We start from the raw sequence: 24,290 nt of genomic DNA, 5'->3' as shown, positions 1-24,290 counted from the left end.
ATGTCAAGGATGAATCAAGGTTGCTGTGAGCAGCAGGGAAGCAGAATGGTTGGCTCAGATTCTAAATTGGGGTGGAGGGAAGGTATCTGGAAAGATTTGTGAGTAAATAAACTACAGAAAGTCCAGGCCTCAAAGGAGGAAGCACTATCTTAGATTAAGGAGTTTAAAGCAGTGCCTCTCAAACTGCAGTAGGATTTCACAGTCATGCTTCCTCACGTGTGGTTCCTGGGTTGCTGGGGTGGAGATAAAGAAATGAAGATTGAGAAAATTGTGTAGCAGTTCTACAGACTAATTGTATGATTATTGACCTCAGTAAAACGTTTAGGACTTTATTTTATATGCATTTTCCCCTAGAGAGTTGTTTTAATTGTCTTTAAAAAATGAAAAAAAAAAACTCAACTACAGTTCACATTCAGTATTCTCTTACCCTCAGGTGTACAGCTAGTGTTTAGACATTTATGTAACTTCTGAAGTGATCCCCTTGATTAAGTCTAGAACTCACCTGACATCGTACACAGTTATTGCAATATTATTGACTACATTCCCTGTGTTGTACTTTATAGCCCTCTGACTATTTTTTAACTACTAATTTGTAGTTCTTAATCCCATCACCTTTTATCCAGCCTCCCAAGTCTCTATGCCTATAAGTTTGTTTCTGTTTTCTTAGTTCATTTATTTTACTTTGTAATTAAAACAATTTTTGCTGTATTTTTTTCCAGTACCTCCCTCCCCTTACGTGACCCCCCAAAAATCACACTGTGGTCCGTGTCCATGAGCCCTTTTTCCTTTTTGCTTGATCCCTCCATCTCTAACCTCCCTGCTCCTCCTCACTGTCATCCTGCTCTCTGTCTGTGAGTCTGTGTCTATTTTCCTTGTGAGTTCAGTTTGTTCATTAGATTCCACATATGAGTGAAATCATGTGGCATTTGGCTTTCTCTGTCTGACTTACTTGCATAAAACCACCTAGGTTCATCAGTGCTGTTGCAAATGGTAAGAGTTTGTTCTTTCTTATGGCCAAGTAATATTCTACTATGTATGTATGTGTATCGTGTGTGTGTGTGTGTGTGTGTGTGTACACAAAGCTTTTTATCCACTCATCTATTGATGGGCACTTGGGTTTCATCCATGTCTTGGCAATTCTAAGTAATGCTGCAATGAATTTAGGAATTAATTTATATTTTCAAAATAGTGTTTAGGGTTGCTTTGCATAAATACCCAGAAGTGGGATTTCTGGATCTTATGGTGGTTTGGTTTTTTAATTTTCTGGCTATTACTCCATACCGTTTTCCATCGTGCCATACCAATTTGCAGTCTCCAAGTCCTTGCCAACACTGGTTGTTGGTTTATTGGGAATAGCCATTCTGACAGGTGTGAGGCAATATCTCATTTTAGTTTTAATTTGCATTTCTCTGATGGTAGTGACATTGAGCATCTTTTCACATATCTGTATGTCTTCTTTGGAGAAATGTCTATTTGGGTTCTCTGCCAATTTTTAAATCAGATTGTTTCTCTTTTTGGTGTTAAGTTGTGTAGGTTCCTTAAATATTTTGGATGTTAACTCCTACCGTTGGTGAATATCTCCTCCTCTTTAGTTGGTTCTCTTTTTGTTTTGTTGATAGTTTCCTTTGCAAAGACTGTTTAGTTTGATGTAATCCCATTTGTTTATTTGTTTTTGTTTCCTTTGCCTGAGAAGACATATTAAAAAAATATTACTAAGAACTGTGTCAGAGAGTTTTTGCTTATGGTTTCTTCTAGGAGTTTTATACTTTCATTTCTTACATTTAAATCTTTAGTCCATTTTGAGTTTATTTTTGTATCTGGTGTAAGAAAATGGTGTAGTTTCAGTTTTTGCATGCATCTGTCCCATTTTCCTAACACTGTTTTTTGAAGAGATTGTTTTTATCCCATTGTATATTCTTGCCTTGTTTGTCTTAGATTTATTGACCATATAGGCCTGGGTTTATTCCTGCGTTATGTATTCTACTCCATTGGCCTGTGCGTCTGTTTTTATGCCAGTATCATGCTGTTTTGATGACTATAACCTTATAGCATAGTTTCATATCAGGTAGTGTGATACCTTCAACTTTGTTCTTCTTTCTCAAGATTGCTTTGGCTATTCTTGGTCTTTTGTGGTTTCATATAAATTTTACAATTATCTGTTGTAGTTCTGTGAAAAATGCCATTGGTATTTTATTGGGAATGGCACTGAATTCCCAATAAATTCTGCAGAATTCTGTAGATTGCTTAGGGTAGTATGGACATTTTAATAATGTTAATTCTTCCAATCCATGACCATGGTATAAGCTTCCATTTATTTCTATGTTTAGTTTCTTTCTTCAGTGCCATCATTTTTAAGAACAGGTCTTTTACCTCCTTGGTTAAATATATTTCTAAGTATTTTATTTTCTGATGTACTTGTAAATGGGATTTTCTTAATTTCACTTAATCATTATTGGAATATAAAAATACAACCATTTCTGAATATTAATTTTGTATTCTGCTAACTTGCCGAATTCATTTATCAGTTCTAATAGTTTTTTTGGTAGAACCTTTAGTATTCTGTACATACAATTTTATGTCTTCTGCAAATAATGAGAGTTTTTACTTTTTCTTATGTTGAATAGAAGCTGTGACAGTTGACAACATTTTCTTGTTCCTTATCATAAGAAATACTGTTTAACCTCTTCCTCATTGAGTATGTGGTTAGCTGTGGTTTGTCATATATGGCCTTAGTTATGTTGAAATATGTTTTCTGTATTCCCACTTTGTTGAGAGTTGTTCTTATAAATGGATGGTGGGTTTTGTCAAATCTTTTTCTTCATCTATTGATAGGATCATGTAATTTTTATCCTTCATTTTGTTTTTGTGATGTATCACATTAATTGATTTGCACATCTTGGGTCATCCCTGCATTCCAGAAATCCCATTTGATTCGTGGTGTATGACATGATCTTTTTAATGTATTGCTGAATCTGTTTTGCTGATAAATTGTGTTGAGACTTTTTGTATTTATGTTCACCAGGGATATTGGCCTATAATCTCTTTTTCTAGTGTCTTTGTGTAGTTTTGAAATGAGGGTAATACTGTAAAATGAGCTTGAGAGGCTTCTCCCCTCTTCAATTTTGAATAATTTGAGTAGGATAGATGTTAAATTTTTTCTGAATGTTTGGTAAAACTTGCCTGTGAAGCCATCAGTTTAGGACTTTTGTTTCTTGGAAGTTTTTTTATTACTGACTCGATTTCATAGGTCATGGTCTGTTTGGATTTTCTAGTTCGTCTTGCTATAGTCTTGGAAGATTGTATATTTCCAGGAATTTATTCATTTTTTCCAGGTTTGTTGGCATATAACTGTTTATAGTATTTTCCCATAATCCTTTGTATATGATGTCAGTTGTTACTTCTTTTTTTTTTTCCATTTCTCATATTATTTGGGTCTACTCTCTTGGTTTTCATGACTCTGGTGAAAGTGTTACCAGTCTTCTTTATGTCTACAAAAAACCAGCTGTTGGTTTATCTTTTATATTGTTTTTAGACACAAGTTTGTTTATTCCTGCTCTGATCTTTATTATTTTTTTCTCCTGCTTACTTTGAGCTTTATCTGTTTGTTCTTTTCTGGTTCCTTTAGGTAGAAGGTTAGATTGTGTATTCGTGATTTTTTTTTATTTTGAAATAGGCACATATTGTAATGAATTTCTGTCTTCGGCTGCTTTGAGTGTGACCTATAGATTTTTGGCTTGTTGTATTTTTATTACCATTCCTCTCATGATATTTTTTATGTTTTCTTTGATTCCATCGTTAACCCAGTGATTGTTTTGTAGCATGTTATTTAGTCTCTATATGTGTGTATTTTCAGTTTTCTTGTAATTAATTTCTAGTTTTATACCACCATGATTAAAAAAAATGCTTGCTATAATTTAATTCTTCTTAAATTTACTGAGACTTTTATTGTGATCTAACATGTGATGTATTCTGGAAAATATTCCATATGTGTTTGAAAAAAAATGGGTATTCTGCTGCTTTGGGTTGAAATATTCTATAAGTATCAGTCAAGTCCATTTGGTCTAATTTGCTATTTATGGCAACTGTTTCCTTGTTGATTTTCTGTCTGGGTGATATATCCATCGATGTCAGTGGGCTGTTTAAGTCCCCTAATGTGGCTTTATTGATTATCTCTCCCTTTATATCCATCAATATTTGCTTTGTATATTTACTTACTAGTATGTTGGGTACAGAAATGTTGCACGGATTATATCCTGTTGGATTGATCCCTTTGTCATTATGAAATGTCATTCTCTTCCTCTTGATACAGACTTTTTAAAAAAGTATACCGTATTTTTTGGACTATAAGGTGCAACATCTGCGCCCGCCCCCCCCCCCCCCAATTTGGAAGGAATAATGGTTGTTAATGCTGCTGTTGAATTCTCTTTACCATATACATTGGTGAAATATTATATTATTTATATTATTAAATATTTTACCACATTTTTTGCTTCCAAATTTTTTTTCCTATTTTTCTCCTCTAAAACCTAGGTGCATCTTATGGTCCTGAAAATGGTATACTGGACAAATACCCATAGTTTTTGGACCATAAGACGCACCTAGGTTTTAGAGGAGGAAAATAGAAAAAAAAATTTTTGAAGCAAAAAATGTGGTAAGATACTTAATAATTTGTGACCCCGCTCCACTGATCCCTCCCGGCAGAAAGCAAGGTAAGCTACATTCGGACTATAAGACATACACCCCTTTTCCTCCCAAATTTGGGGGGGGAAGTGCATCTTCTAGTCCAAAAAATATAGTGAGTATTACTACCACGAGCTTTGTTTTTTATTCCCATTTGCATGGAATATCTTCTTTGATTCCTTTACTTTTATTCTGTGTGTGTCTTTCAATTTGAAGTAGGTCTCTTGTAGACATTTTTTTTATTCACCCTATGTCTTTTGATTGGAGCATTTAATCCCTTTACATTTAAAGTGATTATTGATAGATAATGCAGTTATTGCCACTTTATTATTTGTATTTTTATTGTTCTCTTCTTTTTAATCTTCACATGAGGTTATGTTTATTGACCCTTCAGAGTGAGAGAAAGTAAGAGAGGGAGGAGGAGAAGAGAGAGACAGAGACAGAAACAGAGAGAAACATGGATTGGTTGCTTCCCATACACACCCTGATTGGGAATCAGACCCACAAACTATGTATGTGCCCTGACCAGAAATTGAACCCACAGCCTTTTAGTGTATGGGATAACCCTCCAATCAGCTGAGCAGCCAAGCCACCCTGTGAGGGCTGGGTTTTTTTATAATTTTTAAAAATATGTTTATTGCTTTTAGAGAGAGAGAAACATCAGTTGGTTGCCTCTCATACACACCCCAACTGGAGATTGAACCCACAACCTAGGCATGTGCCCTGACCGGGAATCAAATTCCCAACCTTCCGGTGCACAGACAATGCTCTAATCAACTATGCCACACTGGCCAGAGCAGTTGTTGTTGTTGTTGTTGTTGTTGTTGTTTTTTAAAGAACTCTCTTTAACATTTTTGTGATACTGGTTTTGTGGTGGTGAACTCCTCTTTTCCGGGAAGCTCTTTATCTGCCCTTCAATTCTAAATGGTAGTCTTTCTGCATAGAGTAATCTTGCTTACGTGCTTGCTTTTCATCACTTTCATCCCTTGTGGCCTGCAAAGTTTCTGTTGAGAAATTATCTGACTGTCTTATGGGAGCTCCTTTGTAATAACTAGCTGCTTTTAAGATTTTTCTCTGCCCATAACCTTTGGCATTTTAGCTATGATGTGTCTTCATGTAGGTCTCTTTAGTTCATCTTGTTTGGGACTCCCTGTGCTTCCTGGACTTCTATGTCTTTTTTTCTTCACCAGGTTAGAGAAGTTTTGGTCATTTTTCTTTAAATAGGTTTACATTCCCTTATTCTTTCTCTTCTCCTTCTGGTTTCCATACAGTGTGAGTGTGCTTTATATTGTTCCCAAGTTCCCTTAAACTATCCTTGTGGGGTTTTTTTTCCTGCTTTGTCTCCTGATGTGTGTTTTCTGAACCTTGTCTTTCAAATTGCTGATTTGATCCTTTGCTTTGTCTAATCTGCAGTTGATTCCATCTAATGTATGCTTATTTCAGTTATTGTAGTCTTCATTTCAGACTGGTTCTTTTTTAAGTTTCATATCCTTTGTTAAAGTTCTCACTGATTTCATTTGCTCTCCTAAGTTCATTGTCCATCCTTGTAACAAGTGTTTTGAACCCTGCTTATCTCCATTCCATTTAGTTCTTTTCCTGGAGTTTTGTCTGGTTCTTTATTTGGACCTTGTTTCTTTGTTTCCTCATTTTGGCTGCTTCCCTGTGCTTGTTTCTGTATATTAATTAGATATTCTACATCTCCTGGTCTTGGGAGAGGGACCTTATTAGTAGGTGTCCCGTGGGGCCCAGTGGTGCAGCCTCCATCATCACCCTAGCTCCATGCACCAGGGGAGTTTCTTGCTTAGGTTGTTTGTGCCCTTTTGCTGTAGCCGAGTCATGGTTGCTGTTGCAATGTCAGTAATTGAGATTGACCCTCAAGCTGACTAACTGTGAATAATGGCCCTCATGAGGTTAGACATGCTGCTGTGCAGGAGCTGACTCCAAGGACTGGGATTCATTGTAGTGGTGCTCTGGTGCCTACCTAGTATGCTCTTTGAACGTGTCATTTGTGGAGGTGATTAGGTGATGCTCTGGTGTGTTCTGAAGCCAGCCAACAAGTGTATTGGTTCTGGGGCCTCTTGGGAAGTGCTGTGGTGCTGGCCAAGGCCAGCTGATTTTGTGTTACTAGAGCTGAAAAAGATTCTAGCCTGCTGGGAATCATGGGGGAGGGGTCTCAGGGAATCACCAGGGCAGGGGCCAGCTACATTACCCAAGTCCATGGTTGTTCAGATTTGGTGCCTTCCTGCTGCCTGGGTGGGCATATGGCTCAACAAAGGAACAGTGGTTCCTGTGAGCACTTGAGCCTGTGCCTTTGGGCTGGGTGAGGGGATGGCTCAGCAAAGGTCCAATGGCATCTGGCAGAACTTGTGTCTGGGAGAGAGCTGTTGGGACCAGAGAATTCAGTTCTTTTCTGTATGTCCCTTGCACCCTTTGAGCTGTTGCCGCAGTGTTGGAGCTCAGAGCAAAGCCATTAGCCAATAAGTCTGTGTATGGACCCTTTAAGAGAAATGCCTTGGACTCCAGAAGCCCTCCCTCTCAGTCAGCCACTACCTCTGCTCCTTTTCACAGCCAGAAGTTATGGGGACTACCCTTTCTGGCACTTGGTCCTGATCTGCAAGCCCAGTTTGGGGCTGGGACCTCTCACTCCTTAGGGAGGACTTCTGCGGCTGATATCCCTCTGGGTTTTCATCAGCTACATGTGGGTGTGGGACCAGCTCATTCTGTGTCTCCACTCCTCCTACCAGTCTCCTTGTGGCTTCTTCATATCCTTAGTTATACAACTTCTGTAGCTAGTCTTTAGGCAATTCTCATTGTTGATTGTTCTACATTTAGTTGTAATTTTTCAGTTGTCATGGGAGGAGATGAACACAGTATTTACCTAATTCACTATCTGGACTAGAAGCACATATGTAAACTTAATTTTGTGTCATGGAGCTCCTTAGCCATAGGCTAAAATAGAGTGGAAAAGCACTGTACTTATGTCATTTTAAATGAAAAAGGATGATGAGATTTGCCCTCTTTTTAATTAAGATTTTCCTAACTTGCTATCATCAATTATTCATTACTCAGCATGTCTATGTGAGGGCTAAGAGGATTGATTTGGATAAGTAGAACAACTGTTGGCATGCTAGATTTCCCTGAGTCTCAAAATTTCAGCCAGACAGTAGATTACTCTCCTGGAATTGAATTTTATTGCTGAAATGGTCTAAGAAATCACAAATCTCAATTCCTCGTTATAAAAATGAGAAAACTGAGTATCAAGGTTAACTAAGTTACTCAAGGACAAAGATTTATAGGACATATCTTTACTTCTGATGCACAGTTGAATATTCTGTTATTCCACTGGTTTCTAATGTCATATTTGAGGACACCTGTAGCAGTTTCTTATGGGTGCCACCGCAGTGCACCACTAAGAAAGAACAGAAATTTATCATCTCACAGTTCTGGAAATCAGAAGTCCAGAATCAAAATATTGGCAGTGCCATGCTTCCTCCAAAGGTGCTAGGGCAGGAACTGTTGCATGCCTCCTTCCTAGCTTCTCATTGCCTCTTATATTCATTTCTTAACTCGTAGATGAATCACCCTAGTCCTCCTTCACATGGGGTACTCCCTGTGTGTCTTCACATCATCTTCCTCTGTGCACGACTGTCTCTGTGTCCATATCTCTCCTTTTTACAAGACACTAGTCGTGTTACACCAGGCTGCACCTTAATGGCCTCATTTTAATTTGATTACCCCCTGTAAAAACCCTGTTTTCAAATAGAGTCATATTCGGAGGTACTAGGAATTGGGACTTAAATATATGTGGTTTTTTGTGGGGGAAGGTGGACACAGTTCAATCTCATTACCATCTGAAAATTTAGATTGTTTTTTCTGTTGACTTTTGTATTTCTTTAAAATGTGATTTTCAGACTATTTTTCTTGATTTTTCAACTTCACATATGCATTGGATTTCTACCATGAAAGATTAAGCAAGCTGTAGCTCTCTTCTACTGCCCCTACTGCCTATTCCTTCACCTCCCTGTACTCACATACATATTTTCCTACTCGCTATAGTTTTATCACAGTTTTTATTTAAATGTGTATTTAAAGTTTACTTGATTAAGATAATGTAAATTGTCACAGCTGGACTGTGTTAGGGTATTATAATTCCATTTCCTTTCTAATACATGTTTGTTTTCTCTGTCTTGTTTATCAATTTGTTCACATAACTAATCAAGCCATAAACTCTCTGCCATCGCTGGAAAATTTAATATATTCATACAGATCAGGGGATCTCTTGGTTCCATTTTCTTCTTGTAGACATTGTTCTAAAACCTTCTCCCTTCTTTCCTCAGTGTCAGCTGACTGCTCTCCAGGGCTGTCATCGTTCAGCCCTCAGTTTAGAGTTTGCCTTTACTGCCACTCTAGGAGCTGCCTTCATTTTTCCTGTGTAGGAGATTCCTTTATGTCGTGGCTTTCATGTCTTCCTCTCTCTAACTTATAGTCCTTTTTCATGTAGCGCTTAACTCTAGGAGCTTGCTGAGAAAGCTTGCATGTCTGGAAGTGTCTTTATTCTTCCCTGATACTTGACAGCTTGCCTGGATGTAGAATCCTAATTGGAGATTATTTTCCCTCAATATTTGAAAAGCACTGCTCTGTTCTCTGTCTCCTTTGCTCATGAGGAGCTCTGTGCTATTTTGATTCTGAACGTTTTTGTGTGATCTAGTTTCATATCCCAAAATCTTTTTTTAATTTTTCCTTTACAGTGCTGTTTAATAATGTGTGCCTTAGTATGGATCTTTTTTCTTTCCTTTTGCTGTTCATTACTTTCAGACTTAAAACTCATACCCTTCTATTCTGAGAAAGTTTCTTAATTATTTGTGTGGTAATTTTCTCCTCACCATGGTTTCCATTCTCTCTTTCTGGAACTCCAGATAGTAGATAGACCTTCTAGATTGTCCTGATTTCCTTATCTCTTCTCATCCATTCTTTATATTGTATTACCATACTTCTGTTCTACTCCATGGAAGAGTTCCTCATCTTCATCTTAAATCATTTTTAATATTTCTATGTAACTTAATCATTTTTTACTTAAAAGTGTGCACTTATTCTTTGGTAACCTTTTTTTAAAATATCCCATTCTTACAATTAGTGAAATGCCTTCTTTTATTTTTCTGAAGATAGTATTTCTAGATTTTCTTCTATTCTCTGCATTTTCTGTTTTCTCCAAATTGCTTTTTGTTTGTTTGATTTGATTTTTCCTTTCATACTAAAGCGGTTTTTTGTTTGTTTGTTTTTATTTATCTGGTGGTTCTTAGGTGTCCAGTCATGTTTGAGAGTGAGGCACTAAAAAGCTGATTAGACATTTGCTATGGTTTGACGGGGCTTGTCAGGTGAGCCTTGGCTATTTCTGCAGAGGACGTCCAAATACCACTGCCTATGAGGTCTGTCTAGGATGTATCCAGCAATGTACTATGAAAAATAGAGACATTTATTTTAGAAGATACAGGAAACATCATACATAGGACAATGACACCTCAGTCCTCTTCAGTGTAGGCATCTTGGAACCTCATACAGTTCTCCTAATCACCATCAGCTGCCCTGTTGTATTTACCCGAATGTCATCAACAGTTTGAAATCTCTTTCCTGTCAAAGGTGATTTTAGTTTTGGGAAAAGCCAGAATTCACAGGGTGCTAAATCTGAGCTGTAGGGGGACTGAGTCACCTGGGTGATTTGATGTTTCTCAAAAAAAACTGCACGAGACCTAATGCATGAGCAGGTACATTGTTGTGATGAGCTGCCAATCACCAGCACCCTTCTGAATCATCTGAATAGTTTTTGTGGAGAAACGTTCACTTAATGCAAAATTTGATGCAGGTTCGTTGCTCTACCTGCTCACTCATTTTGAAGCAAAAGTCACATGGTACCCATATACTCACTCATCAGGCATATACCACTCCACTGACTAGTACAGTAAAGTCGTCATTGTTCATACATGTGCATTCCAGTCTACTGTCCTTGGCTGCCAGTTTACATTGATGTCACACAAACATTAATGGCTGGACTTTTTCTGGACAGACTTCATATATGTATCTTTCCTTTGAGACTGGCTAGTTTTCCCAGAGAAGTATGCTGCAGCCTTTTTCTTAGAGGAAAATTGTGGAGAACAAAACTGACTTCCACTGTTTTTGGAAATTAACCAGACAAAAGGGGTCTCATTACGAAGTGGATACTGTGACACCCACCCATACCCGACCCCAGATCTCCTGTAGGACTGAAGGACCTTTGACAACAAGAATATGCTGTTGTTTATAATACCCTTTAGTTGTGAGCTCTCTTCAGGAATAGCCTAGTGGAAGAGAACCACCTCAAATAAAGTTATATCCCCTTCCCACAATAGCCATAGGTTCAGTGCCTGATCACCAAGTAGGTGTAAAAGCCCAGCCAATATAATTGCTCCAGTTCAGGACAAGTCTCAGTGGCCATCCCAGTTTCAGATCTCCGTGGGACTGGCCAAGGAATTCTTTAAAAATAAATCACAGCCCAGCTTCTTCCTGTGCACAGTTCTGCTTGCTTCCTTTTTTCCTTCCCTTGCACAGGTGTTGACTCCATAGAACATGCTAACAAACTTCCTGTGTGGTTATTTCCATCTCAGAGTCTGCTTCCTAAAGATGTTATACTTCCTAGCCTGCTTCCTAGTGACACACTGTATAGCCATTATGCTTTCATTAGTCCTCTGTTTTCAGTGTGGCACCCATCCTCTCCTCTTCACACCCTGCCCACCACCCATCTAGCTGTGCCTGATATACCCAAGGCTGGAGCAGCCCTGCATATCTGTTAACCTCTCTCATGAATATAAACTACAGCTCTTATGCTGAGACAGAAGCTGATTAATCACATGACTAATTATATAGAATTTTCAACTGAAAGCCTGTTAAATTTCACCCCATACTATATCGTTAAAATGTACCTGGGACACACAATTCCTGAGCTTTTGCAGACTCCCACAGTTCAAATCAACTTGTTTCTTGTTAACTTCTCACACTGGTGGCTTAGGGTACAGTTTATTTCTGTCTGTCATATCAGTTCAGGCTTATCCATCCTGTTTTCAGTTTCTAGTATTTTGTTAACAACTCATATGTACTCTCAGATTCTGTTTCTCTCCTCATCTGTCTTTGTAGGCCTGTGCCTTTGTTTGCTTTATTGTGCTTACAGTGAGGCTGGGACAGAAGATAAACATGTGTTCAGTCTGCTCTGTGTGTTTGCAAGTCCTGCACTATGAAGGGCGTAGTGGAGTTTTGAGGAATATTAGAAGAAACTTTTAATATATTTTAATTTACTGTATTTTGGAATGTTCCAGCTTTGTTGTAAAAATTGGAAAAAACCTGTAGATATTATTTCTGTCCATTAACCAACATTTATCATTATGATCTAAAGGAGATAGAGTCAGCAATTGAAGTTTATACGTCATTGAAGTTTATTATAGTTTATAAATTAAACAATTTCTTCTTCAGCTACTGAGAGGTTTTTAAGGACCTATAAATACTTCCAGATGTTTTAGTCCATACCCCTTATTCATACTCTGTATTATAATCAGTCCTCAATATATTTTATATGTCCACTTAAGATCCAAAATTATTTGATGGGAAGTTTATATGAAGTTAGCCATATATATATTTGTTTTTTAAACAGTATTTTTGTTTGTTTGTTTCTTTGTTTGGCTAGAGCTCCAGAACTATTCAGTTATATAGCAAAAAATAGCCAAGAGGATGTGTTCTATGAAGATGATATTTGGCCTGGAGAAAATGAGAATGGGTAAGCAAAATTTGTGGTACTTATTGCCTCATAGTTCAACTGAGTCACTCCAGTGAAAGGTACAGTAATAGTTTATCAAGAATTGACATTACTTTTGAGGAGAGGGTTTTGTATTATTTTGTTTTTTGCTTTAAGATATTAATACATTTTTTATTTCATTTATATTAAAGTACTTTAAATTAATTTTGTGATTTCTAGAAGATTACTGAGAACATGTTCATGTTAATATTAGATTTAAAATTAGTCTCAATTGTGGTGATTAATTATTAATTATGTATTTGATATCTTTTATAGTTTATAGCCTTGAGAAGGTTTATATCAGGTGTTTTATATAAGTCCTCACCAACTTTTAATAAATATGAAACAATTACTGTTTTTAATGCAGTGCTGAGAAAATTCAAGAAATTATTACTTGGCTAAAGGGGCATCCTGTCAGTACTTTGTCTCGTTCTTCGTGTGATTTACAAATTCTGGATGCAGCTATTGTTGAGAAAATTGAGGAAGAAGTCGAAAAGCACAAGGTACTAAATTTTAATATCTAAGATATTAATGAGATTTGAAGTTAAAAGAACTAAATATTATTGTATAAATAACTTATTTGCGTTTCAACCAAATAAAACGTACTCAGTGGTTTCTAATTTATGTAAAATAGTCCTAAAATTTTTTTAAAAGTTCCAGCCATTTCTAGTGGCCATTAGTAAGTTTATATGAATAAATGTAAATGCACTTTAGTTTACAAAAGCCATAGCATTTAAGTTTTATGTGCTTGTACTGTTTCTAATTTTAGGAATTAATATTTTGTGATTTTAGTCAAAATAGAAAGTTTGTGATTGAGAGGTAAGGTTAATTCCTATTCCTTCTATTCTAAGTTCTTTAAAGACATAGTTCATGTTTTTACAGAACTTAAATTTTTTTTAACTTTACAGAATTAGTTCTCAGCGTACTTTCCCACTTACAAATTCATTCGTTTACTAAATATTTTTGTGTAGGCTTAACTATTTCAACTATTTTGATTTCCTACCTTGTTGTAATAGAAAATGAATTGATTATATTCCTTTCTTTAACTTCTGATTTTATTTTTCACACATTCGCCTTTTTATAAAAACGACGAGCCGGCCTGCATGGCTCAGTTGTTTGAGTGTCCTTCTGCAAAGCAAAAGGTCACCAGTTCAGTTCCCAGTCAGGGCACATGCCTGGGTTACTGGCTCCCTGGTTAGGGAGTGTGCGAGAGATGTTTCTCTTATACATCGAAAGTTCTCTCGCACTCTTTCTTCCTCCATTCCCCTCTCCAAACATAAATAAAGTCTTTAAAAAATAAATAAAAAAGAAAAATGAGGAATCCTTCTTTTTAAAAAAACTGGTTTTGCTTTGCTAACACAGTGCTCTAATAGCAGAGTAAGTTAAGAACTGGGCTCTGAAGCCATCTTTGCCATCCCTCTTCCCACGCTTATAACCTTAGGCAAGATACCTAGCCTTTCTTAGCTTTGTATCCTCTTCAGTAAAATGAGGATAAAACCGTACCTACCTCATAAGGTCATGAAAAGGATTAATTGAGTTAATGCATGTAAACTCCTTCTAATAATGCCTAGCTATTTTGGGTATTATTATTATTATTATTATTCTCTATCACATACTCAAGAACTGTGAATACAGTCTGGGAAATCACTACTAGAGAACTATTTCTTCAGGTAAAAATACAAGGCTGAGAGCTAAGAGTTTGATTTTTTTAAAGGGCCATTGATACTCAGCTGAGGATAGTAAGCCTTCACTTCTCTTTTGCCTTTCTTTTTAATTTTCTTCCAATGTACAGTAAAATCTGTTTGTCAGGCATTTGTTTTTAAAATGTGTTTTCTACTTAACAAGTTTATAACTTTAAGTCACCAAATTTTACTTTAACCCATTTGGATGCAGAGCTTTCTAAAATGTTTTACACATTTTTCCTTTATTTTGTAAACAAGAAGATACATATGCAAAGTTGTAGACTGATGTTTTGGTTACAGCATTTTAAAAAAAATATGTGTGTCTATAAATAAGGAATTTTTGTAAAAAACAAAACAAAACAAAAATTTATTAATGCGTCACGGAGGTACAGTTATGAGTGATTGTTTTTCCTTTTAGGATTATAAAGGAAAGGAGAAAAAACTAAAACAAATACAACATTCTGAACATAATTTATACTTTATAATGCCAGGGTTATTATTAAAAGTATTAGTAGTTTTTTAAGTATATTTTATTGATTATGCTATTACAGTTTTCCCAATTTTTTTCTTCCCTTTATCCTCCCTCTGCCCTGTACACCCCCTCCCACCTGCATTCCCCCCCTTAGTTCATGTCCATGGGTTGTACATACAAGTTCTTTGGCTTCTCCATTTCTTATATTATTCTTAACCTCCCCCCATCTATTTTATGCCTATCAATTATGCTGCTTTTTCCCTGTACCTTAATATTAGTAGTTTCCTTACTGGACAGTGGTTCCCAAAATCAGGTAATTATAAAAAGTACTGGAGGAGTTTTTTAAAAAAACACACGTTCTAGATTCCATGCCTAGAGCAGTACTTCTTAAACTTTTAACATGCAAACAATCACTGGAAGATTTTGTGAAAATAGATTCTGATTCAGTAGCTCTAGGATTAGGCTTGAGATTCTGCATTTCTAACAGGCTTGCAGGTGATCACATTTTGAGTAGCCAGGCCCCAGAACTTCTCGCTTAGTAGCTGTGGGTTGAGGTTTGTTGTGAAAATTCCCTAGTTTATTGATTTGCCTAATGAATCAGGTTTAATTGTCATGTCCTCTAATCAATGCTATAATGCAATAATGCTTAGGGATATATTAGACTATGTATGGGATATCTAATGCTTAGGGATATAAGGGTTTTTTTTAAATATGCAATTCTCCAGGCATAGTTCTTGGGTTTGCTTTTTAAAGTAGTTTTCAAATTTCTTTATTCTTTCTATTTTGTTGCTGTTGTCAATGAGTACCAGTTTACTGTTAGTCCTTCTGGTATGGAAACAGGCAATTTGTCAGAAAGGCCTTCACTTTTCACCCTATTTTAAATTGCAGTTACTCCCCACACTGCTCATCTCCCTTAACTGCTTTATTTTTTGCTATGATTTTTATCTTCAAACATGGTATATATTTCCTTTATTTTGTTTCTCTTACGTCTCCCTCAACTAGAATAAAAGAACAGATTGCTGTTTTATTCTCATCACCAAAATCAATGTATGGTATATAAATGGAACTCAGTAAAGATTTGTTGAAAGAATAAATGAACTGTCTCTAAAATAAAAGAGAATAGGCTCTGTTTAAAGGCTGAAGTGTTTTACATTGTATAAATACACGAACTCTGTAGTGTGTGATTGTAGCCAGGGCTGTGTTAAGTCCTTTTGTACTTACTTCCATAAGCTCTGTTCTAAAGCTAGGGGACTGCCAATTAAGTAAACTACTGCCATTTTTCTTATTATGTAAGAATTCACGTCAAAAAAATTAAATTTGAGTTGTAGCCATAGATTGCAGTGGGTATAAACCATTCACACATTTTTATTATGTAGGACAGACAGTATTTGTTCCATCTCACGGATAGAAGGAAGCTGATATTCAAGTTAAGTGTGAGTTGACAGAACTAAAAGTAGCAAAGACAGTACAAAAGTCTTCCAGCTAGCTAGCTTTCTCTCTTTCTCTCTCTCTTTCATTCATTTAAAGATTTCATTTATTTATTGTTAGAGAGAGGGGAAGGGAGGGAGAAGGTGAGGGAGAGAAACATTGATGTGCAAGAGAAATATTGATCAGTTGCCTCTCACACGCCACCAACTGCTAACCTGGCCTGCAACCCAGGCATGTGCCCTGACTGGGAATTGAACTGGTGCCCTCTAGGCTTCTGGGATGAAGCCCAACCCACTGAGCCAGTCAGGGCTTATTCCAGCATGTTTTAGGTAATCAAAAATTCAAACTTGACAGATGTAGGTTTCTGGATGGGGTGTGTGCCAGAGGGGGCTGATCTGTTTCTCTCCCTCTATTTCTCTCTCCCTTTCCCTCTCTTGAACAATAAATAAATAAAACCAAAAAAAAATTCAAATATCAAAGCTAGTTTCACAATAGATTCCAAAAGCAAAGGTTGTATTAAACTAATACCACCTTTTTATAAATAGCCACAAAACCCATGGTGTTGTCATAGATCAGTGTTTTATACCTTTTAAAAGAAAGTCTTTGTTGACCATTGTATACAATTTTTTGAGTAAAAAAGGCATTTGATAAGATAGCATTTACATAAAGTTCAAAACAGACAAATGTAATCTTTTGCATTAGAAATAAAGTCACTTTTGGGAAGGGTAGTAACAGGGAAGGAAGGGAATATAGGGTTTTTTTGCTTTTTTTTTAAATTATATTTTATTATGCTATTACAGTTGTCCTGATTTTTCCCCTACTGTCACCCTCACCCAGTACCCCCACTCCCCCCCATCATTGTTCATGTCCATGGGTCATGCATATAAGTTCTTTGGCTACTCCATTTCCTATACTGTACTTTACATCCCCATGGCTACTCTGTAACTACCTTTGTACTTCATAATCCCCTGACCTTTTCACCCATGCTCCCCTGACCTCCGTCCCATCTAGCAGCCATCAAATGTTGTGCTAAGGTAATGTTTTGTCTCTCAAAGCAGGTGTGGCTATACATAGATATGCTTATACTATAAAAATTAATCAGGCTGTATATTCATAATTTCACATTTTTCTATATATCTTATACTTCAAAATTTTTACTGTAAGAATTTGTTATTCCTCCTTACTGCATCTGAAGAACTTCAGATATAAATATTTTAAACTTTTTATTTCCTCAGCAAAGAAAGAATAATAAGAAAGTACGCGTGACGGTAAAGCCTCATTTGCTGTACAGAGTAAGTTTTCTGTTAGAGAATTCTACGTTCTTTTTACTTTACTGTAAATTACTTTACTTTACTTTAAATTATTTAAAAACTTCAAAATCAGAGTTAATAATAATTAAAGCTTCCTTCTCTTCAGCCTTTAGAACAGCAACACGGAGTCATTCCTGACCGGAATGCAGAATTTCGCCTCTTTGACCGCGTTGTGAATGTGAGAGAGAACTTCTCAGTGCCAGTGGGCCTTCGGGGAACCATCATAGGAATTAAAGGGGGTAATATCTCAGTGCTTGGCGTATTGTCAGCTGCGTTTTGTTGTCAAGTAAAACACAAATTTCTGTGTCCTTTCTAAGCAGAGAATGACTATAAATTGGGGGGGGGACTAAATCCTTTTATGTTTCAGTTCATTTTTAAAAATTTTAGTTTTCAGAGGACATTCTTTCCTGTCTTGCGTAATTATCTAGGAGTGATTAAAAAAAAGGGAAGTTGAGTAAGGACTGATGAAAATTTGGTAGCTTATATATAACACATTAAAATTATATAAGACCTTGGTGCACATGTGCATATTTTCATGAAACTAAGAGAAATCTTTCACTGTTTCTCATTAGTTAGGCTTTCATCTAATTTGCTCAGAAGTTTACCTTAATTGTCATTGTAATCTCTTGATTTCTATGGAGAAATAACCAAACCTGAAATGTGAGCTCATTTACAGTTAAAAGATTTGAATTAAATGTGCATATTATTTTGAATTTTACTGATACAGCTAGATTATGTATATAAAACAGACCTATCAATCTGTAGCACAACAGATTGTTAACTCTTCTGTACTGTACACTTAAAAATGGTTAAGATGGTAAATTTTAGGTTGTATTTTTTACCAAAAAATGAGAGAGTGGAGAGACAAGGGAAGAAATATTCCTGAAAGGGGCAAAAAAGTCCACCCAGCACAGAGCAGCCAGTCAGGTGGGAGGGGCCCCGTGCTGGCAGCACTGTCCCTCCCTGGCCCAGGCTTTCAACTGTGGTTTTCCTGTCCAGAAAGGAGGAAGAGCAGGCAGGCCATAAGCCTAAGAGAACTGCATATTTATTGCCAACACTGTGCCAGGCACTTTTACATTTTGCATGTAGCTCTCAGGTGTTATTTTCTTACCTGAGAGGTTCACTCACTTGACAGATAAGTGGCAGAGCTGGGATTTGAACTTTCACCTTATTCTTACCTAACATTGAGCATTGGTTCTCCACATTTTTCATCTTCACATCCTCTTGGGGTCTTCCCTGCTTACTTCACTCTAAAAGAGAATTTCCTTCTCTGATTTTTTTTTAAAAAACCCTTTCTTAGACATATTTTTGGCTGCTGGATATGGAGAGAGGAGGGTCTTGGCTATGTGTGGAAAGGGGCAGATGTGTGTAATGAAACATCCTTCCTGCTGTGGTCTGCTCAGACCCTGAATCAGCTTTTCAGATACTGAGCTTACTGGATCGTACTCCAGTTCGGTTGTCCTGACGAGGGCCTTAGAAAACTGATAATGTGGAGGTTTCCTTTCTTCTGACTACTGCTGGTTATAGTGACTGCTTAGAATTTTGCCTTGAGAAGGGTTTTAAAGTTACATCTACCCTGAGTAGAAAAGAGCTCCATCGTTGATTAGCCATGTCTGCCATGTACATGGAATGGACAGGGGAATATTTGTTATTACCTGCCTCAGCTGAGACCTTATTTCCATGGTCATCTCCACACTGAGGGGATGAACAAAGGTCAATAATATTTTGAGGAAATGGCCCTTCCCTCAGACAGGAAATGGAAATCTAAAAGGTGGATTTTCTTGAGTTTAGATTTTTAGTAAAAATGTCAAATTGAAAGGTACAACCAGATGAGATCTGCAGGCCTAGTTTCACCTGGGCAATGAGGGACTGGGAGTAGGGGGCCATCTTCCCACCCATACCAGGAGCTAACACAATATTAGAAATTTTATTAGTCAAAGAAACAGAACCGATATGACAGAAAGGTGAGGGAGGTTATGGGGGGGGGGCGTATCAGTCAATTCTGAAGCTACGTGCCTCATTAATTTGCACTTAGAGTTCAAAACATTGTAGCTAATTATTTCACTTTACCTTGGAGTTACAGGTAAATTTAATCTTTCCAGATATATCTCATCATGCTCTCTGCCAAATTTGTTCTTCTTTGCCCCTAAATTTATTTCACCAGTGTCTTTCTCATGAAACTCAATGTTTCAATTAAGACATCCATAATCTTGCATGTCATAATCAGCCAGAGCCTTGGAGTCATCTTTAGCATCTCCATTCTTTTTACCTACATAGGTCACAAACTCCTGCCACTTCTTTCTAATAAAATATCCATTCTTTCCATTCCGTTCTCCGCATTGCTGCAGTTTTCAAATTTTCATTGTCTTTTTGTCTGTATTATTGGAAGACCTTTTAAATTGCAAAATCTAAAGTTACCTCTTTTATTAACTTAGTATGAATAATTTCAAACATACTAAGGCAAAGAGAAAAGTATAATTCCCTCTGTGGAGAAATAAACTAACAGTGCCATTATTAGCATCTGATTTAAGATGATATTTTACTTTAAATTGATACAAGCAAGGTAATCTGTGAACTTACATTACTTTTCTTTACTGTCTGTATTTCTCCACACCACTTGGTAGATCTAATGCTTCTTACATTTTCAAAAACTCATGTTGATTTTTTATCATATGATTTTTTTCTCTCGTTTTTAAATAGCTAATAGAGAAGCTGATGTACTATTTGAAGTATTATTTGATGAAGAATTTCCTGGAGGCTTAACAATAAGGTTTGTTTCCTGATGATAATTATACTTTATGAATATGTCCATATAGCCCGTGACTTTCTATAACTTGTTTGTCTATGATTTGAGTTCTTATTTTGTGCAAGGCTTCGTACTTGTTACTAGGGATATAGCAGTGAATAAGATATTTTTTTCTACCCTTGTGAAGCTTTCATTTCAGTGTGGGAAATAATTAACTGATTAAACTATTAATTAATTAAATCTTGACTAGTCCTGGGAAGAAGTTCAGGTTTCTATAAAAGTATGCTGATCTGATAGTTCCAGAAAGATGGGACTTGAAGAATGAACACTAGTTAACTAGGGCAAGATGGAGGAAAAGTCACAGGTAGTCAAGAAGAAGGAATAGCATCTGCAGCAACATTTTCACTCATTCAGAAAACTAAAAGAATGCAGGTGTCTCTGAAGTTCAGCAACTGGGTAAGATTAGAATAAGAGAGAAAAGCAAGGACCACACTTACAGGAATGTTTTAGCCATCTTTCAGGGCATGTTAAGAATCTTAGTATCTTGGTCTTCATCCTTAAAGCAAAGTCAAGCCATCATAATCAGAGATGTGGCATGATCAGTTTTGCATTTTTTAATGTTTAAATAACTTGAGGAATACAAATGTTTTTTAATTTAGTAACATATAAAGTCTTCATTATCTGTTTTAATGCAATTGTGGGTGCTCAAGCTAGATGGGGGTCATTTGAAGTATGAATGGCAGGTGTAAAAGGAGAGACAAAGAATTGAAATGACCCTTGAGAAGTTTTACTCTGAAGGGGAGAAAAGATAATGAGAGGTTAGGGTGTTTAGAGGTAGAAAATTGGGTTGTTATTTTTTGTTTTAGTTTTGATTTTATTTCTAAATTTATTTTTATTATGCTTTTATTTTCATTGTTACTAAATTTATAGGGTAACATTGGTTAAGTAACTTTGTATAAGTTTCCAGTATGCAACTTTATAAACAACATCAGCATATTTCATTGTATACTTAGCCTCCAATGTCTAGTCTCCTTTTGTCACCAAATATTTCACCCTGTTGCCTTCCCCCTAGCTCTCTTCCTAGCTGGTAGCTGCCTTCTGTTGTCTGTATCTATGAGTTTGTCTGTTCTTTTTTTTTTTTTAGTTGAATTTATTGGGGCAACATTGGTTAATAAAATTATATAGGTTTCAAGTACAACTCTATAATACATCATCTGTATATTTTCTGTGTTCACCACCCAGAGTCTAGTCTTTCATCACCATTTATCCCCCCATACCCCATTCTACCTGTTCCTACCCCCTTTCCTATGGTAATCACCATACTGATGTCTGTGTCTATGTTGTTTATTCTGTTATTGCCTTTTTATATCCGTATATGAGAGAAATCATATGATTTTGGTGCTTTTCTGTCAGACTTATTTCACTTACCATGATACTCTCAAGATCCACCTGTGTTGTCGTAAATGGCAACATTTTTTCTTTTTTATGGCTAAGTAGTATAGCCATGAGAAACATATGTAACATACCTTCTTTATCCAGTCATTGGTTGAAAGACACTTAAATTGTTTCCATGTTGTGGTATTTTGAATAATTCTGTAATGAACATAGGGCTACATACTTTATAACAATGTTTTCCAATTTTTTGTGTATATAGCCAGAGAAGAGATTGCTGGGTCATATGGCAGCTGTATTTTTAAATTTTTGAGGAACCGATATAGTGTTTTCCATAGTGACTGGACCAATTTGCAGTCCTGCCAACAGTGTACCAAGGTTCTCTTTTCTCTACATCCTCTCCAACACTTGCTGTGTCTGGTCTTATTGATAATAGCCATTCTAACAGGTATGAAGTAGTATCTCATTGTGGTTTTGATTTGCATTTCCCTAATAACTAGTGATGTTGAGCATTGTCTCATGTATTTGTTGGCCATCTCTTTGTCTTCCTTGGAAAAATGACTATTCAGGCCTCTGGCCATTTTTAATCAGAATTCTTTTTGTTGTTGTTCATTATTTATTTTGAATATTAACTCCTTATCAGGGATTTCATTTGCAGATCTCTTCTCCCATTCAATTGGTTGTCCTTTTGTTTTGTTGTCAGTTTTTTTTTGCTGTACAGGAGCTTTTTGGTTTCATGTAGTCCCACTCATTTATTTTTTACTTTTACTTCCCCTTGCCTATGGGGTCAAATTCACAAAAACCCCTCTGAGATCATAAGTTTAATGTTTATGTTTTCTTCTATGAATTTTATTGTATCAGGTCTTATGATCAAGTTTTTAATCCATTTTGAGTTAATATTTGTGTGTGGTATCAGATTGCAGCCTTATTTCATTTTTTTGCATGTTGCTTTCCAGTTTTCCCAACACCATTTATTACAGAAGCACTCCTATCTTCATTGTGTTTTTGGCTTATTTGTTGAAAATTATTTGCTGATGTACGTGTGGGTATATTTTGGAATATCAGTTCTGTTCTGTTGGTCTGTGTGTCTGTTTTACGGCCAATACCATGCTATTTGGATTATCATAGCTCTGTAGTATAACTGGAAGTCAGGTAATACAATAACTTCTGGCTTTTTTTCTCAGGATTGCTTTTGCTTTTTGGGTTCTTCTGTAGTTCCATATAAATCTGATGATTTTTTGTTCTATTTCTATGAAAAATACCATCTATGTTTTGATGGAGATTGTATTAAATCTATATATTGCTTTAGGTAATATGACCATTTTAACAATGTTAATTCTTCCAATTCATGAACACAGAACACCTTTTTAGTTATTTGTGTCTTTAATTTCTTTCAACAATATCTTGTATTTGCAGTGCATAGCTTATTTCCTTTGTAAAATATTTTAAAAATATATTTTATTGATTATGCTAGCATAGTTGTCCCATTTCCTCCTCTTTATTCCCCTCCACCCTGCAACCCCCTCTCACCCACATCCCCATCCCCCCACCCTCACCTTAGTTCATGTCCATAGGTTGTACATGTAAGTTCTTTAGCTTTTCCATTTTATATACTATTCTTAACCTCCCCCTGTCTATTTTGTACCTACCACTTATGCTTCTTATTCCCTGTACCTTTCCCCCGATTCTTCACCCTCTCTCTCCCCCAGCTGATAACCCTCCAGGTGATCTCCATTTCTGGGATTTTGTTCCTGTTCTACTTGTTTGCTTAGTTTGTTTTTATTTTTGTTTTAGGTGTGCTTATTAATAACTGAGTTTGTTGGCATTTTACTGTTCATATTTTTGATCATCTTTATCTTAGTAAGTCCCCTTAACATATAAGGATTTGATGATGATGAACTCCTTTAACTTGACTGTATCTGGGAATCACTTTATCTGCCCTTCCATTCTAAATAATAGATTTGCTGGATAGAGTAATCTTGGATGTAGGTCCTTGCGTTTCATGGCTTCGAATACTTCTTTCCAGCCCCTTCTCACCTGCAAGGTTTCTTTTGAGAAATCAGCTGATAGCCTTATGGGAAGTCCTTTGTAGTTAACTCTCTCCTTTCCTCTTGCTGCTTTTAAGATTCTTTCCTTATCTTGAATCTTGGATAATATATTTATGATGTGCCTTGATGTGTGCTTTCTTGGGTCCATCTTTGGAAGACTCTGAGCTTCCTGGACTTGCTGGAAGTTGATTTCTTTTGCCAGGTTAGTTCTCCTTCATTATTTTTTCAAATAAGTTTTCGATTTCTTGCTCTTCCTCTTGTCCTTCTGGTACTCCTATGATTTGGATGTTAGAATATTTAAAGTTGTTCCCAAGGTTCCTAAGCCTCTCCTCATTGTTTTGAATTCTTGCATCTTAATTCTGTTCTGGTTGATAATTTATTTCTTTCTTCTGCTCCAAATTGTTGATTTGAGTTCTGGTTTCCTTCTCTTCGCTGTTGGTTCCCTGTACATTTTCCTTTATTTCACTTTTCATAGCCTTCACTTTTTCCCACATTTTGCAACTGTACTCAACTAATTCTGTGAGCACCCTGATTACCAGTGTTTTGAACTCTGCATCTCATAGGTTAGCTATCTCTTCATTGCTTAGTTCTATTTTTGGAGCTTTGATCTGTTCTTTCATTTGGTCCACATTTCTTTGTCTTGGCACAGCTATTACATAGTAAGGGGCGGAGCCTTAGGTATTTGTCATCGTGGGGTAACCCATGTTGTTGCGTTG

General features: G+C 36.4%; 1 protein-coding gene across 1 annotated transcript in view; it reads left to right on the top strand.

Annotated features, from left to right (window-relative positions):
• The window catches only part of XRN1 (5'-3' exoribonuclease 1), a 158,772-nt gene that overhangs the window by 85,924 nt on the left and 48,558 nt on the right, over positions 1 to 24,290 (top strand). The window contains exons 26-30 of the mRNA XM_028504430.2: positions 12,389 to 12,478; positions 12,864 to 12,999; positions 17,314 to 17,370; positions 17,495 to 17,627; positions 20,089 to 20,158. Of these exons, the coding sequence (XP_028360231.1) occupies positions 12,389 to 12,478; positions 12,864 to 12,999; positions 17,314 to 17,370; positions 17,495 to 17,627; positions 20,089 to 20,158 (486 nt within the window). The remainder of the gene's footprint in view (positions 1 to 12,388; positions 12,479 to 12,863; positions 13,000 to 17,313; positions 17,371 to 17,494; positions 17,628 to 20,088; positions 20,159 to 24,290) is intronic.

Source organism: Phyllostomus discolor, chromosome 2, assembly GCF_004126475.2.
Source record: "Phyllostomus discolor isolate MPI-MPIP mPhyDis1 chromosome 2, mPhyDis1.pri.v3, whole genome shotgun sequence".
Lineage (NCBI taxonomy): Eukaryota > Metazoa > Chordata > Mammalia > Chiroptera > Phyllostomidae > Phyllostomus > Phyllostomus discolor.
This window is presented reverse-complemented; position numbering and strand designations above follow the sequence as displayed.